The sequence below is a fragment of the Callorhinchus milii genome, unplaced genomic scaffold (genome assembly GCF_018977255.1).
Source record: "Callorhinchus milii isolate IMCB2004 unplaced genomic scaffold, IMCB_Cmil_1.0 Scaffold20, whole genome shotgun sequence".
In the NCBI taxonomy this organism is placed as follows: Eukaryota; Metazoa; Chordata; class Chondrichthyes; order Chimaeriformes; family Callorhinchidae; genus Callorhinchus; species Callorhinchus milii.
The window spans coordinates 7,457,474-7,472,428 of record NW_024704761.1 but is presented as its reverse complement, the minus strand read 5'-3'; the positions used below and the strand labels follow the sequence as shown (position 1 = coordinate 7,472,428).

The 14,955-nt window shown below is 40.3% G+C and overlaps 1 protein-coding gene across 4 annotated transcripts in view; it reads left to right on the top strand.

The window, feature by feature from the left end:
* ccdc57 (coiled-coil domain containing 57) overlaps positions 1-14,955 on the top strand; it is a 49,064-nt gene that overhangs the window by 10,149 nt on the left and 23,960 nt on the right. For all 4 annotated transcript variants that reach the window (XM_007888543.2, XM_007888545.2, XM_007888542.2 and 1 more), the window contains 4 exons: positions 1,937-2,038; positions 5,661-5,818; positions 6,165-6,239; positions 11,642-11,842. In XM_007888543.2, coding sequence (XP_007886734.2) covers positions 1,937-2,038; positions 5,661-5,818; positions 6,165-6,239; positions 11,642-11,842 — 536 coding nt within the window. The remainder of the gene's footprint in view (positions 1-1,936; positions 2,039-5,660; positions 5,819-6,164; positions 6,240-11,641; positions 11,843-14,955) is intronic.

The following is a 14,955-nucleotide window of genomic DNA, read 5'->3' as shown; positions in this document are numbered from 1 at the left end:
GAGTGCTTGATTAATGGATTTAGGTATTAAATAAAATTCTTGCTCATAGATTTAATGGAATAGATACTTTATTTTAATGTTCACAGGCTCTGATTCTCAACTTTGTACATTTTTAAATAAAATATTAGCTTCTCCTGTGATTAAAAATACATTATTTATTAACGTAATTATTCCTTAGCAACCCTTTCATATAGCCCTTTCATTGAATTGAAAATGTGGTCATTCATTCCGCTGCCAGCCGTAAAAGTAATTGCTTTTTGTTATTCCAATTGTGACTGTGAACCGTCAGATAAATTGCATCTGTCATTGCAATCTTCAAAGCGTCATGTTAGGGCCACCCAGCCAAAGCGACACTTCTCTCCCCAAACAGCTATGCAAAATGCTCCATCCATCCTATCACACATTCAGTTTGTGCATCTGTGGACCATTGTAACCACTGAGGCCAGCTCAATTGGGGACAAACGTTTTGCTTTAATGGTGCATTCTGTACCAAACTCAAGTTCACTGGAGACAATATTGCAGCTGTTTGGAATACAGAACAATAAGGGGAATTGAGGGATGACCCTGGGAATTGAGACATGATTCAGGCCACTGCTAACTGCATCGTCAATGTGATTTTCAGTGATTCTTAATTGAGGTTACACAATGCGTCAGTGAAAAATACAGATTTTTTCATGTGATCTGTAAAGACATCCTCATGAGTAGAATTATCTGGGTATTATACTGCTCCTCATTGTAAATTCCATGAATGCTGCAGGCAAAATAAGTTTTTAGGAAGTATGGATTTTTGGAGACACTATTAAAAATGGGGAAGGAGTTTTCATCTCCTTTTTGGACTTCCTTTGACCAATATATTAGAATTCAGTCAAACAGGATTTAGTGAGAGTCTGTTTCCCCCACCCCCAAAGCTCAGCTGCTAATGGCACTAGCCGGTGAGCAACTAAGTTGTATAGATCAGACAGAGCCCTGCCTCCACACAGAGCCTGATTACGTTTTGGAGGAGGAGGATATTGAAACCGAGAAGGAAGTTTTTTCTGGTGTCCAGACAAACAATCCTCCAGATAAATTGGGCATTTATTACATGGCTGTTTGTTGAACCTTGACATGTGCAAATTAGCTGGTGCGTTTGCCTACAAATAGACAGTGACTTGACAACAATTTGCTGTGAAGTTCTTTGAGATGCAAGGATTATTATTATCACAGAAGTTGCAGTCCATGAAGCAGATTTCTTATGTATATTCTGATTCATCTCCTGAGATCAGTCGATGGAAGGAGCAGTCACTATGGGGAAATTGAATATGCACTATATCTGTTTTTATCTCTATCTAAGATGAAAAGGCTCCCACTTTACTTATTAACCCAGAACTTAGCATGATTACAGATAATACTGAATCCTGGAGGACAAGTCAAGAAAGATATTCCGAAGAAGTGAAAATCGATTGCCTCACCCAACTGGCCAATAATAGGCCTCAATGTGGGAAGCCTATTCAGCCTGATCCTTTTCTTGTGCAGTGTCCACAATCATACAACTTCCAAGGGGTGTGGTCTTTGAATAGTGATAAGAAACAGGAATTTTGCCTCTCCCCCACCCACCCACTGTCAAATATAGGGCTCTGAGGGCAATTGTAGCACTCCAATTCATCCTCGGCTGAGATCAACTTACTCAGCATCGTCAGATCATTTGTAAACCAAAGATGAAAATTATACTGATCTTTGGAAAATACTATATTGGTGTGATTCGGCACATTGTTGAAAATCTCATCGTGTTTATCAGCGATGTACTCTATATGAGAATTGTTATTGTAAGTGGGATTGAATTGTAAAAATTCTTGAATCTGTGCCAGATATTCAGTAGTAAGTAGAAAAAAGTATGTTATAGTTATGTCAATATATATTGGAGCCTGAATATTAAATTTAATCCTTTGTTTTCCATTAGGAACTATTAGCAGAGTTTGATGCTGAAATGAGACAGCGAGAACATGAGTTCACACTCAGAGCAGATGAAATGAGTAATGTCGTACTTACAAATGAACTGAAGGTACACTATTAAGTAATGTACTTCTATTCTTATCTTTAGGACTCAGTGCTATTTCATGCAATAATTCTTTTAATATGACCGCTGAAAAGCTACTGTAGTTGAAATATATATAATGAAGGTTGATATGTAAAAATACTCAATACTGTTTATCACTTGGCAGAGCAGAATGGAACAAATTATTCTCATGCTCACTTCACATTTTCACATTGCTGGTTGTTGTTTGTTCTAAGCTGGGCGTCTAGGTGGCATACTTGGCAAAAGCAGACCGTCTCACTTGTGCTGTAATTCAATCAATTTTGTGTCAAATTCATGAATTTGACAATACAGATCAGGCACTGGAGGAAAATTCCACTCCCAGTTCACCTGGCCTGTTTATGCTGCTAGTGCCCGCCAGAGAAGTGTCTACACTTACACGAGTTTCTTAGCATTTCAAAACATTCAGAATTTGGCAAATTCTTATTTTCCGTCTTAATTTTGAGATCTTAAAAGAATCTGCAGAAATCCGGCTTCAAAATTAAGACTGTATTGAAGAATTTTCCAAACTCTGCACCCTCAGCAGTTTGTATTAACATTGTGGTAAATCTAATGCTATATTTGGTAGTAATTCACAGGGTGTTCCAATTCATCCAACACTGGTGCTGTTTGTGAGATATGGTATTCTAAGGCCAAAGAATTTTTTAGCTCCACTCTTTTAGCTTCAACCTGTGGAGTGGCATCCTTCCCTCATGTCGGTAACTAGTTGAAATGTGTACTACCAGGAAAAATTGGCCATTGTTTAATTCTGCTTCACCCACAGAGCAGCAGTCATGTTATATACTACTATTAACAATTTGTAATAATAATCCTTGCATTTGATGTAACGCCTTCTCACTTCATCAGATGTTATCACCTCTCAAAGCACTTTCATTTAACAACAGTGTTGTGGTCCTGAAGTGAAACGCCCTATATAAGTGTAAATTGGTAGCTTGCATTTTTGTAGTCAACACCCGCCCACCACCGATTGCAAAAGATTGGTTGTTTACATTTCTGTATAATCAGTTAGCAGCAAAAGTGAAAGATTTCTGGAAAATGGTGCTGCAATAAATTATGTGATCACATGAGGTTTCATCATTGTACTCTTCCTGTCTATAGATCACGTGCATACTCTCTTTTATGCATGTAAATACCAGTGTACTAACGGGAGAAAGCAAAGCAAACTTTTCCCTATTTCTTTTGTGCTCCTTTTGCATTAAGTGTACAGTGGCGTTCCCCAGGAATCGGTATTAGGACCACTGCTCTTCTTAATATACGTAAATGATCTGGACTTGGGTATAGCAAGTACCATTTCCAAGTTTGCGGACAACACAAAGTTTGGTTAGGTGGTAAACAGTGAGAAGGATAGTAGCCAACTGCAGGAAGACATAGACAGAATGGTAAAATGGGCAGACACATGGCAGATGAGTTTCAATGTGGAGAAATGCGAGGCAATGCATTTTGGTTGAAAGAATGAGGGGAGGCAATATAGGTTTGGTAATACAATCTTAAGGGAGGTAAAAGAATAGAGAGACCTGGGGGTGCAGGTAAATGAATCCTTGAAGGTGGCAGGACAGGTAGATAACGCTGTAAAAAGGGCATATGGGATACCAGGCTTTATAAATAGAGGCATAGAGTACAAGAGTCCGGAGGTTATGATTAACCAATATAAAACACTGGTTAGGCCTCAGTTAGAATACTGCGCCCAGTTCTGGGCACCACACTATAGGACGGATGTTAAGGCATTGGAAAGGGCGCAGAGGAGATTTACGAGGATGGTACCAAGAATGAGGGACCCTGATTATGAGGAAAGGCTAGAGAGGTTAGGATTATTCTCATTGGAGCAGAGAAGGTTACGAGGAGACTTAATAGAGGTCTTCAAAATCATAAGGGGATTTGATAGGTTAGAAAGGGAAAAACTGTTTCCACTGGTAGGTGTGTCGATGACTCAAGGTTGTAGATTTAAAATAGTCTCTAAAAGAAGCAGAGGGAAGGTGAGAAGAATTTTTTTCACGCAGCGAGTTGTTCGAATCTGCAACGCATTGCCTGAAAGGGTGGTCGAGGCTGATTCGATAACAACTTTTAAAAGCGAGGTGGACGGGTATTTGAGGAGGACGGGTTTGCAGGATTATGTGGAAAAGGCTGGGGAGTGGGATTGACATTGCATTGCTCTTTTCAAAGAGCCAGCACAGACTCAATGGGCCGAATGGCCTCTTTTTGTGCTGTACGATTCTATGATTAAGTATATTTGTAATCTTGTAAAATCTATAACTTTCCCTTTACTGTCATCTCGCCTCTGTACTTGTAGCCCTTCTCTGCCGTTTGTAGTTCTCTGCTGTTCTGTTTTTTAAATCTTTTCTTCTTACTGGCTGTTTCCTTCTCGGCTTCTCTCATCCGCCCCTTCCTCTCTATTCTTTGCTTTTATTTCCTTCACTCCTTGAATCCCTTTTGTCCTCCAAGTTGGTAAAAAAATGACACTTGGTGGGAGATTTTTGTCCATGCATTTAACTCCAATTTCTCCCTTATTCGATGTCTCCAATTACATAATTCTGCTAACATTTGCAGTTTATTGTTAGCCTTGCTTCCTCTAGTGCTTGATCTGAAACTAAATATTTACTTAGCTTCTGCTCTTAAATAATAATAATCCTTGCATTTGATTAGCACCTTATCACGTCTTCGAGACGTCTTAAAGCACTTCACAAAATATACTGTAAAGTGAATTGACTATATTTTGTGGGCGAAATAGAGAGTCTCAGAGAGAGTCAGAAAAATATAACAAGAAGGGAGTGCATCTCAATCGCCTTGCAATGAGAAATGGAGTATTCACATTTTAGAGAATTGTTTGGCTTCACATTGAGATTTGCATAGTTTTGTCTCCTATTTGCAGTGCTGATATTTGGGTGGGACAAATATGCAGGCTGTATATACTACAATTATGTGATGTTTCAAGTGGTAATTAAAATAGCATCACAGTACTAGATTCAAATTTTAACTGAAAATGGAGGGTTATGGACAGCTCAATAATAATAGTATGATAACAATCCTTGCATTCGAAATAGTGCCTTTTATATAGGGAGGACGTCTCAAAGCTCTTCACGGAATATACTGTAAAGTGTAGTGATGATATTTATTATTTTATTACATCTGGGACTTACAATTGCCATTACAATTTGCTGATCCACAATTGCTGATATTTGATATCTCAGTATTATATTTTTAAAAATTATGGAAATGTATTTTTCTTATTTACACCTATCTATACAAATTCCCATGTGTTATTAGAGTGGGTCTACTGTTCCTTTGACTGATCAGTGATCACTGATACAACTATTGATGATCCATTATTTAATCCAGCTATGGAAATCTAGGGAAATATTGTTAACTTTGAGTAGTGTCCTTGACATTGGATTATTATTCTGGATTCTGTCTTTAACACTTGGCTTCAGACAGGTGAGTTACAATTGTGTGGAAATATAAGAGATTTGTATATTGAATATAAATTGCTTGTGAGTTGAAGGTTTTGTTCTGCAAAACAGTAGCCGGCAGATAAAAGATGAAGGAAAATACTCCCCGTTGACTTGTCTTTTATTTGCTCTAATTGAAATTGTAGGTGAAACTACTGTCAAAGGAGTTAGAGGTGCTGAGAGAAGTGGGAGCGAAGGCAGCAGAATCACTTCAAGTAGCAGAGAACACAAACCATGAAATGGAAAAGCAACTTCAAAGAAAAGAATGGGATTTGAAAGATGTAACTACGTTAAAAGAAGTCAGGTTGGTGAGAATATAAAGTTTCTTTTTTGTTTTTGGTTAAATCCTTGCAGTAATCCATATAATTTTAATCTGATAAATATTATATGGAGGCAACTACATGGCCAGGAATGGGTATGTTATATAAATGATTGTTCTTTTCTATTAATATTCCGTTGTGAAGAAATATTCATCTGTCTGGAAATAAAGGAGTTAAGAGAAGTTGTGGGTATGATGAAACCTGAGTGATCTAAAGCAATCTATTTTGCACAGAATGAAATGGAAACCCTTGTTTTGTTGCATTGTTCCGAGCAATCCTGCACCAAATGTTGCAATTTTGTACGTAACTAAATTTCTCTTTATCCATTAGGATAAAAGAACTAGAAGATAAAATCCGTGGAAAGGAAATGAAGTGGAATAAGGAAGTGGAAATGTTCCAACGCAAGTTAGTAATAATGCCAAACATCCCATGTTCAGAGACTTGCCTTTATCTATAGCCCATGTGGCATCCATTGATCTAATTCTTAGATTTGATTATTTTACCAGTAAATGATGGCCTGGTGCAAGATTTCTCATTTTAATATGCTTTTTGTTTAGAAAGCATTATTCATAGGCATTTGTAGACATAGCAAATATTGGTTAAAAAATTACATTGTCTACAATTGCAAAAAAAAACCATTGCTTATTGTCAAATGGAGAAGCTTACATTAATGGAAATCTAACTTGGGCTCACTGAAGAGCAAACTTACAATGCTTATTACAGATCACTATTAGTAACTTAATATGTTCATTGTCTGACAATGCCAACATTTGAAATATTTTCCCAGGTAGTAAGAAACGAGGGATTTGTACTGTCATACAGTATTTTTCTTTGGTCTATTGACTGTGCAAAAATCCATTTGTGAAAATCACAGCCAATAAAAATAGCAAGAATAATAAATAGAATAGAGTGGATAATGGCAAGACCTAGTTATTCCTCCGCCATGCTACACCACGTGGATTTGTAATAATAGTAATAATCCTTGTATTTGGTATAACGCCTTATCACGTATTCAAGATGTCTCAAAGTGCTTCACAGAATATACTATAAAGTGAATTGACTGTATATTTTGTGAGCAAACATGGCAGCAATTGTGCACAGCAGTGTCCCATAAACAGTCGTGGATTGAAGTGACCAATTTATTATTACTTTTTTTTTGAAGAAATTATTACCCCCGGAAAAGCGATCCACCAATCGACTAACAACCAGGTTCCTACTTGCTGCTAGGTAAACTGAAGTGAGTGGAGTAAGGAAACTTGCTCAACATTTCGCCCCACCGGGAATTGAACCCAGGTCTCTCGCTTGCGAGGCGATTGCTTTAACCACCGAGCTACAGGACTCCACGTAATTCCTCACAAATGGGGAAGCCAAGCAGGAAAAAGCCAGGCATCTCAAATATCATCGTGGAGCCGCTTTCTGCACTTCCCAGTGACCAGCACAAAAGCTGCATTTGCAGAGCCCTGGGAACAGGCAACCTGCCAACCTTCTCAACCAAGGAATATTGCATGCATGGGAAAACCTAAAATGTCACTGTGGATATAAAAATTTACAGAGATTTCAAAATATATTTGCTGCCAATCACCATAAATTATGTGTTGTTATTTGTGAGACTGGCCGTAATATCTGGTGGTTCAGCATTTGTGATTTATTTATTTGTGGATTGGTTGGCACACTCCCTGCCAACCAATCCACTACCCCTTCGCATCCCACACATCCCCCTGCCAACTGTCCACTCCGCATTGACCTTCAAAACGTCCTCACCATCTGCAATAAGACCCTGGCCGCTAATGATCTCAACCTCAATGAGAACGTTGATATTATGGCCTTCACGGAAATCTGGATCACCCCAGGTGACACCTTCCCCCTCACTGAGGCCACATCACCCAGCTATACCTACCGCCATGGCTCATGCCCCACCCGCCGTGGTGGTACTGTGGCCCTCATCTCCAGGGCGTCACTTGCCCTATCCCCCTACTCCGCTGGCTCATTCCCCTCTTTTGAGCACCTTACCCCATGCCATCCTTCTCATCTCTCGCTAAAAATTCTCCGAATTTACCGCCCCCCCAAAATCCTCCCCCACCTTCATCTCTGACATCTCCACCCTTCTAGCTTCCCTCTGCCTCTGCTTCCACCGCCTCATCATCCTAGGTGACTTCAACCTCCACTTCACCCCCTCTTGCTCCACCTCTTCAGACCTCTCTCCTCCTCTCTCAACCTCTCCCTCCACATCCACTCTGCTACCCACACCCACGGTCACCCGCTCGACCTGGTGATCACCCAGGGCCTCAGCGTCTCGGATGCCACCATTTCATCTCGCTCAACTCCCATATCCCTCTCCCCACTGCCTCCAAACCTACCACTATTTTCTACCGCCCGTGGAAGAAGATCTCCCCACAGTCCCTCTCCACTGCCCTGGAGTCCTCTGAACTCCTCCCCCTCTGGCCCACCTCCTGCACCAACCCATCCTCTGCGCTTACTCTCCTCCACAGATTCCTCTCCACCACACTCAACGCCCTTGCCCCTCTCACCTCTCCTATTCCCGATCCTCACCCTGGTTCACCAGTCACCTACCCCCGCTCAAGGGCCAGGTGCGAGCTGCCGAATGCACTTGGCTCAAATCCGGCCTAACGCTCCACCAGCACATCTGGCTGGACCACATCAAAACCTACTGCTCCGCTTCTTCCTTTGCCTCCTTCAAGGCCGGTCTCAAGACCCTCCTCTTCGATCGTGCCTTCAGTCGCCCTCCCACCTTTCTGCCTTCCCTCACCCCTCCCCCACCTCTCCCCCATGCTCGGTACATTTTGAGACAGGCAAAATCATATATAAATGATCTGGACTGGCCATAGGGGCACAATATCAGATAACACAAAAATGGGAATGTAGCTAATTGCAAAGAAGATTGTAAGTGATTTTAGGAGGATATAGATAAACTAATGAGCAGATAGATGGCAGCTGAAATCTAATGCAGAAAAGTGTGAGGTGGGCCATTTTGAAAGGAAAAATAAGCAGAACAAACGTACACTAAAATGGTAGATTCTTAAAAAGGACTGGAAGGACAGAAGCTTAGGGGTTAACATCCCCAAATCTTTAGAAGTGGGAGGGCAACTTGTCAAAGCTGTGTAAAACAAAATGTAATGGGATCCAAGATTTTGTAAATAGGGGCGTAGAATACATAAGCAAAGAGGGTCATGGTTACATGGTTAACCTGTACAAATAATTGATTAGATAGCACTTTGGAGTATTATGTCCAGCGCTGGATGCCCCACTTTAGGAAGGCAATCAAAACCACAGAGAGGGTATAGGGGAGATTCACTAGGATTAAACTAGGATTGAGAGGCTTTACTTCTGAGATGAGACTAGCGAAATTCACTAGAACAAAGAAGGTTGAGAGTTGTCTCCAGAGGTGTTAAAAATCCTTATGTTTGGAATAGCACCTTTGAAGTCAGGAAGATGTCTCAAAACAATTCCAGGATATGCTGTAAAGTGTAGTGATTGTGCTTTGTGGACAAACCACGGCACAAGAAGGGAATGACCAATTTTATTGGGGATTGTTAACCAGGACACCAGGAGAAACTCCCTATTCCTTTCGAATGTTATTGAAATTATGATTGTTTTTGATAAGGTAAATAGAGAAGAAACTGTTTCAGCTGTTCTACAAGTCAGTAAAAAAGAGGGTAAATGTAAATAAATTTATTGCCAAAGAAAACCAAGGGAGAGGATTTTATTTTACACAAACGAAAAGGATTATTTTGCAATACCAAACAAAGTGGTTGAAACAAAACACATAATAGCTTTTAAAAATATAAACAGGTTTGTTGAAAAGGAAGGGAGTGGAGTAAATAGATAGTTTCTTCAGTGGGTCCATTGCCAGTTCTTGCTCTCTAAAAAAATTATCCATTTACATTTTTAATCCTTTCTTCCTGTTCTTTCTCTATATCCCTGTGTCTTCCTGCAGTTGAACTCTAACCTGCTATCCCTGAAGAAGGAAACTTGCTGTAAATATGTTGTAGCAAGTTGCTCCCCTTACCTCTGTGACCCCCTAGCCCCCTACCATCCTGGTTGCTCCCCCCGCTCAGTGGGCTCCGGCCTGCTTCACGTCCACCGCTTCGCTCGTTCCTCTATTGGCGGGCGGGCTTTCTGTCCCTACCCTCTGGAACTCCATCCCGCAGTCCCTCTGCCTCGCCCCCTCCCTTGCCTCCTTCAAGACCCATCTCAAGACCCTCCTCTTCAACCATGCTTTTGATCACCCTGCTTAACACTTTGCCGTCCACCCCCAATCCCGACCCCCAGCTCGGGTCTGAATCTCTGACTGTCCAGTGCCTTGGGACGTCCTCCTGACGTGAAAGCGCTATACAAATTTTGTTGTTGTTGTAGAGCAGAAGGCCGCATCTATTTGCAATGTTGTTGCTGCTTCAACAGCTCAGTGTCTCCACCCAAGGAGGAAAAAAAAAGCCTCTTAGCAGCTCTGCACAGTACGGTGTTAGCAATGAAGTCACTTAAATAACAAAGCTCAATTGCCTGCTCACTCTGCTTCACAGGAGACTCTGCTTCAGTGGAAGAGGAAAACCTGTCCATAACAAAACGTTTTATACAATCTTTTGCATTGAATTTATTGAATCCTGAAAGCTGTTGGGTCTATAGTGATAACCTAGCTTTTGAAACCTTAAGGAGAAACTAGGTCAAGCTCTCTGTCATCCGCTTTAATATGGCATTACATAGAGCTGTAATTAGTGGTTCCAGATCTGCGGTGGATTAAGACTGTCCTCGTACATTAAAGGTTCTACCTGCAGTGGGCAATATATCTGTTCCATATCCCAATTAGTATGGCTGTGGTGGGCTTAGTTGGACAAATAATGCTCTGGGAGGTTACCTTTACTTTATTCATCATGGAGTAAAATAACTATAAAATAAATACAAATGCAATCCCCTGTGTGGGTGTAATGTAAACTCATGCAGATCAGGAAAGAAAAAAAAGTGAACGTACGTGTATTGCATGCAGTTGCCCAGTCTGCCACATAAAACAGATGAGATATGTTTGATTCAGACAGGCCTCTCTTGTGAACTCAGTCACCCACTATTTTTAAACTCAGTGATAGCCTACGTGCATTTAACAATACTGCTTAGAGGTCTGCAGCTCCTGTCAACGAGATCTCTACTGCAAATGCCCTTGTATTAGCAAGAATGAGCCCTTGGGGGCTGTGAGTAATCTTTTTAGATTATTATGTTTCCTGGCTACACATGTTATTTGGGTGAATTGAAGGGAGGTTCAGGGGAACACCATTAGAGCATCCTTCAAAATAGCATTGCTTTACTCATAGGCAGTGCCGTGCAGATTACATGTGCTAACTGGAAGCTCAGTACACTGGGGCTTTTAGGACTGACTAGCTGACTTCCAATACTAAATAAAAATGTCCGACTTCCAAATCGTCAGGTTGCCGTTGACATCACTTCCTATACATTGTCAAGTTTACCGCACTTCTGATATAGCAAGGGTCCACAGTGCAATAAGCAGACCCACTGTTGTAGTCACCATGAACGTTGTTTAGATTCCCTTTTAAATGTAACTTTGAGGACTTCACTTCAGTTCCTAATACCCTATATATGAACTGGATATTAATCCATCGAAAACATTGTGAGGCAGGTTGCTAGCCTTCTTAAGTCATCGTTCCAAGCAATGAAGCAGAGACTTTATACATTATATCTAATGTATGTGAACTAGATACTGTCACTACGTACAGTGTAGAAGACGTTCATTTCCCAGCACGTGTCGTAAATGAAAACAAAATCAAATGCTATTCTTTCTCTAGATTTGCAGAGTTGGATCGTTTTGCCCGTGAGAGAGATGCGATCCTTGAAGCAGCAAAGGAGGCCAATGCAGAACAGATAAGGGAGCTGGAGAACAAAGGGCGCGAGCTGCAAATTAGTTTGGAGAGCCTTGAAATGGAGAAACGTCAGGGAGAATGGAGATGTGCAGATGGCATGAGAGAGAAAGAGGATGCCATTGAGAAGTGAGTGATCGTATCACTCTTACGGGAATGTGCTATCTGCTATGCTGACTACCAGTCAGTGATATTATATTACCCTCTTTATGCATAATTGTTTTCCTCTTTTAGATTTATTGGAATATTTGTGCTATCAATGTGACGACCAGGGGAATGCTATGGTACCAAATCTCAGTATTTACAGCATTTTTCTGTGTCAGGCATTGCAGATTGTCCTACGTCCATATCTCTCAACATAGAGACATTTCAAAAATGCAAAAGGAACGTAGACATCTGTGTCTAGCAGTGCCACATCTCTCAGAGCTTCTGGATAGTCCTGAGAGGCACATAACATAGCTAGCTGGTAGACAGCATGATGACACTGACACTTGCCAATAATATTTGACTATTTATAATCAAAGCTTCCCTCAAGACAAAATGAAATTGTCTTTTAAAGAAGAAGGAATTTGCACATTGCAATTTTTGAATTTCCATGCAACGTAAATAATTCATGATCAGATTATATACTCACATTGTTTTTTTTAAACAATATGAGCTTGACAGGGAACCACAGTGAAATTTTTGATTGATGTTAGCCAATGGCATCTAGCTGTGGGTTCACTAGGTTCAGAACTTTACTGCTATTATTTTGTCCACTTGCGACAATTCTTTCCTACTCACTTGTGCCCCCCTCTTCTGAAGGCACTTAATTCCTTTGACCTTCTGGTAGAATGCAGTTACATGGGCAGAGGTTATGGTATCTCGTTACTGGTATTGTTCTGTTCGTGACAGTGAGTGTTACTGGATTATTCAACTATAAGGGGCATTGCAACCGAGCCTGATACTGTCCTCACTCAGCTCAAATGCACCTCCAGCAGGGTTCAGTGAATAATGATCAGGTGCTTAAATCCTATTTGTTTTTTTTCCCCCTTGCCCAACCCACGACGCTTAGGACAAATGTAGCACTTTTTGGTAATGCTCATTCTTTTGAGATTAGCTAACTCAGCATGGACCAAGGATCAGACTTTTGAGATCTGAGTAAACGTGCTGAGCCAGCAGGAGTGCTTGCCACTCTCCCAAATAAAAATAAACATTGAGCAAAAACAAAGTTGTAAAAAGAATGGCAATGAAAGATTAAAAGGTCTCAGCATTGTGGGTTGGGAGGGGGGAAAAAACAAATGGGACTTAAGCACCTGATTATGTACACTCTGTTTCCTTCGTCTGAGCCATGCACTCTTTGTTTTTGTCTGCAGCTTTTTTAATTCAATGGTACTTAGTCACAAACCAGACTGCAATTAAAGTGGAATGACAATGCTATCTCTGAAGGACAAACTATGGATTTGTCAGCATGTCGGAATGACAGGAGACGAATTTCATTGGTAAAATAATTTAAAGAGGCAGTGTCGTTGCTTGGAGTCTGACATACAACTCCCAAACTCATTATACTCGAACTTATTTATTGTACAACATTTCAGCATAATAAACAGACTGATACTTTCAAAGTAAATTGTTAATTTTTGAGAGATGTCTATAAATATTGATAAGTAGATTAGCCATTCCCCCCAGGACAAGTACTTGCTTCCTATATATGATTTACAGTCAACCCATCATCCCCAGGTTTTAGTTTGTGCTGGATTCACACTGGGTTTACATTATTCCTCCATTAGCAATGACCCTCATGTTGTTGTGGGATGACACATAGTTAAAAAAAAGATGGCCACCTGAGGCTATGCTTTTTAGCTGAATGGCCAGCAGTGGTGATTTGCCCTGTTGCCATGATCGGTCGCTATAAACATAATGGTAACAGAACCTGGAAGAAAAGGCCTGAGAGTAAAATACCTCACATTGAAGCACAAATCCCAGCCTCATCTACTGTTATTTATGCAGCAGTCAACTGGGAGAAGCAATTGCCAAATGTCCGCTTATACACAAAATGTATAATGCAGCACGTGCAAAACACAGTGGCGCCATAAGTGAGGCAATGATGATTCCGTGGAATGAAACCCTTGAAAAAATATTTTGCAATGATTCTGCTTTGATGGGATGCACTTTGAGAGACAATGAAATGTCAGAGCTATATTCAAAAGTTCTTATCAGAGCAGGAAGCACAGTATAAATCCAGTATATACTTCCTTAGTTCTGTACTTGGCAAGACATCAGAAGCCCCTTGATCCATTGTTAATAATAATAATACTTGCATTTGATATAGCGCCTCATCACGTCACCGAGGCATCTCAAAGAGCTTCACAGAATGTGGTTTGACTTTGTATTTTGTGGGTGAAACATGGCAGCCAATTGCGAATAGCGCAAACCGTCATGGATCGAGTGACCAATTTTTTTGGTGGGGAGAAATTATTACCTCTTTTATTAGAGCAAAGAACCTGGAACTGTAAATCGTAGTGGTGTCCTTTGGTGTGACCTACTCAGGATTGTAACTTCATTTACATCATGAATTACATTTCCTAATACAGTTAGAGGGCTGATATTTGGTGTGCTATTAATAAAAACATTAGTTTAAATGGAGATATTTGGCAGGCGTGAATTAATTCTACATACGTTCCATGAAATTTGCTTAATTGAAATGTTTGAATAAAAAAAAACATTGGTGGAAGCTTTGTTCTATAATTGTTTAAATACAATACAGAGTCTGATATCCACATAAATTGGAACTGACCCTATTATGAACATGAAAACATTGTGGATATCATATCTGTGTGTTTGTGTGTGTGTTTCCTCTCTTGCCTCACTAACCATCTCTGTGTGTTTATGTCTCTCTCTAATTCTGATTTAGCCGCATCAGGTTTCTCCACTTTGTCCTGCTCGGGAAAAATCAAAAACCTGGTAACTTCACGTTCATGCACTTAAAAGTTTTTTGTCACAATCCTGCTCAACTTCTTGATTGAAGTGATAATTCAGCACATCGGTAGTGCAGTTTCTGCTGTATCATATAATTACTTTTACGATTTGTGCCACCAGTGTTTCGCTGTTTTTTATCCTGATTTTTGAATTCATGTTTCGCTGTTTTTTCCTTTAATTTCAAGAGTACTTCAGGAGATCGTGACTACTATTCTGCTATTAATCTCAGTCATCTTTCTTGGACACTCCTGAGTTAAGAAATATTAAAAGGTCTCATCTATTGC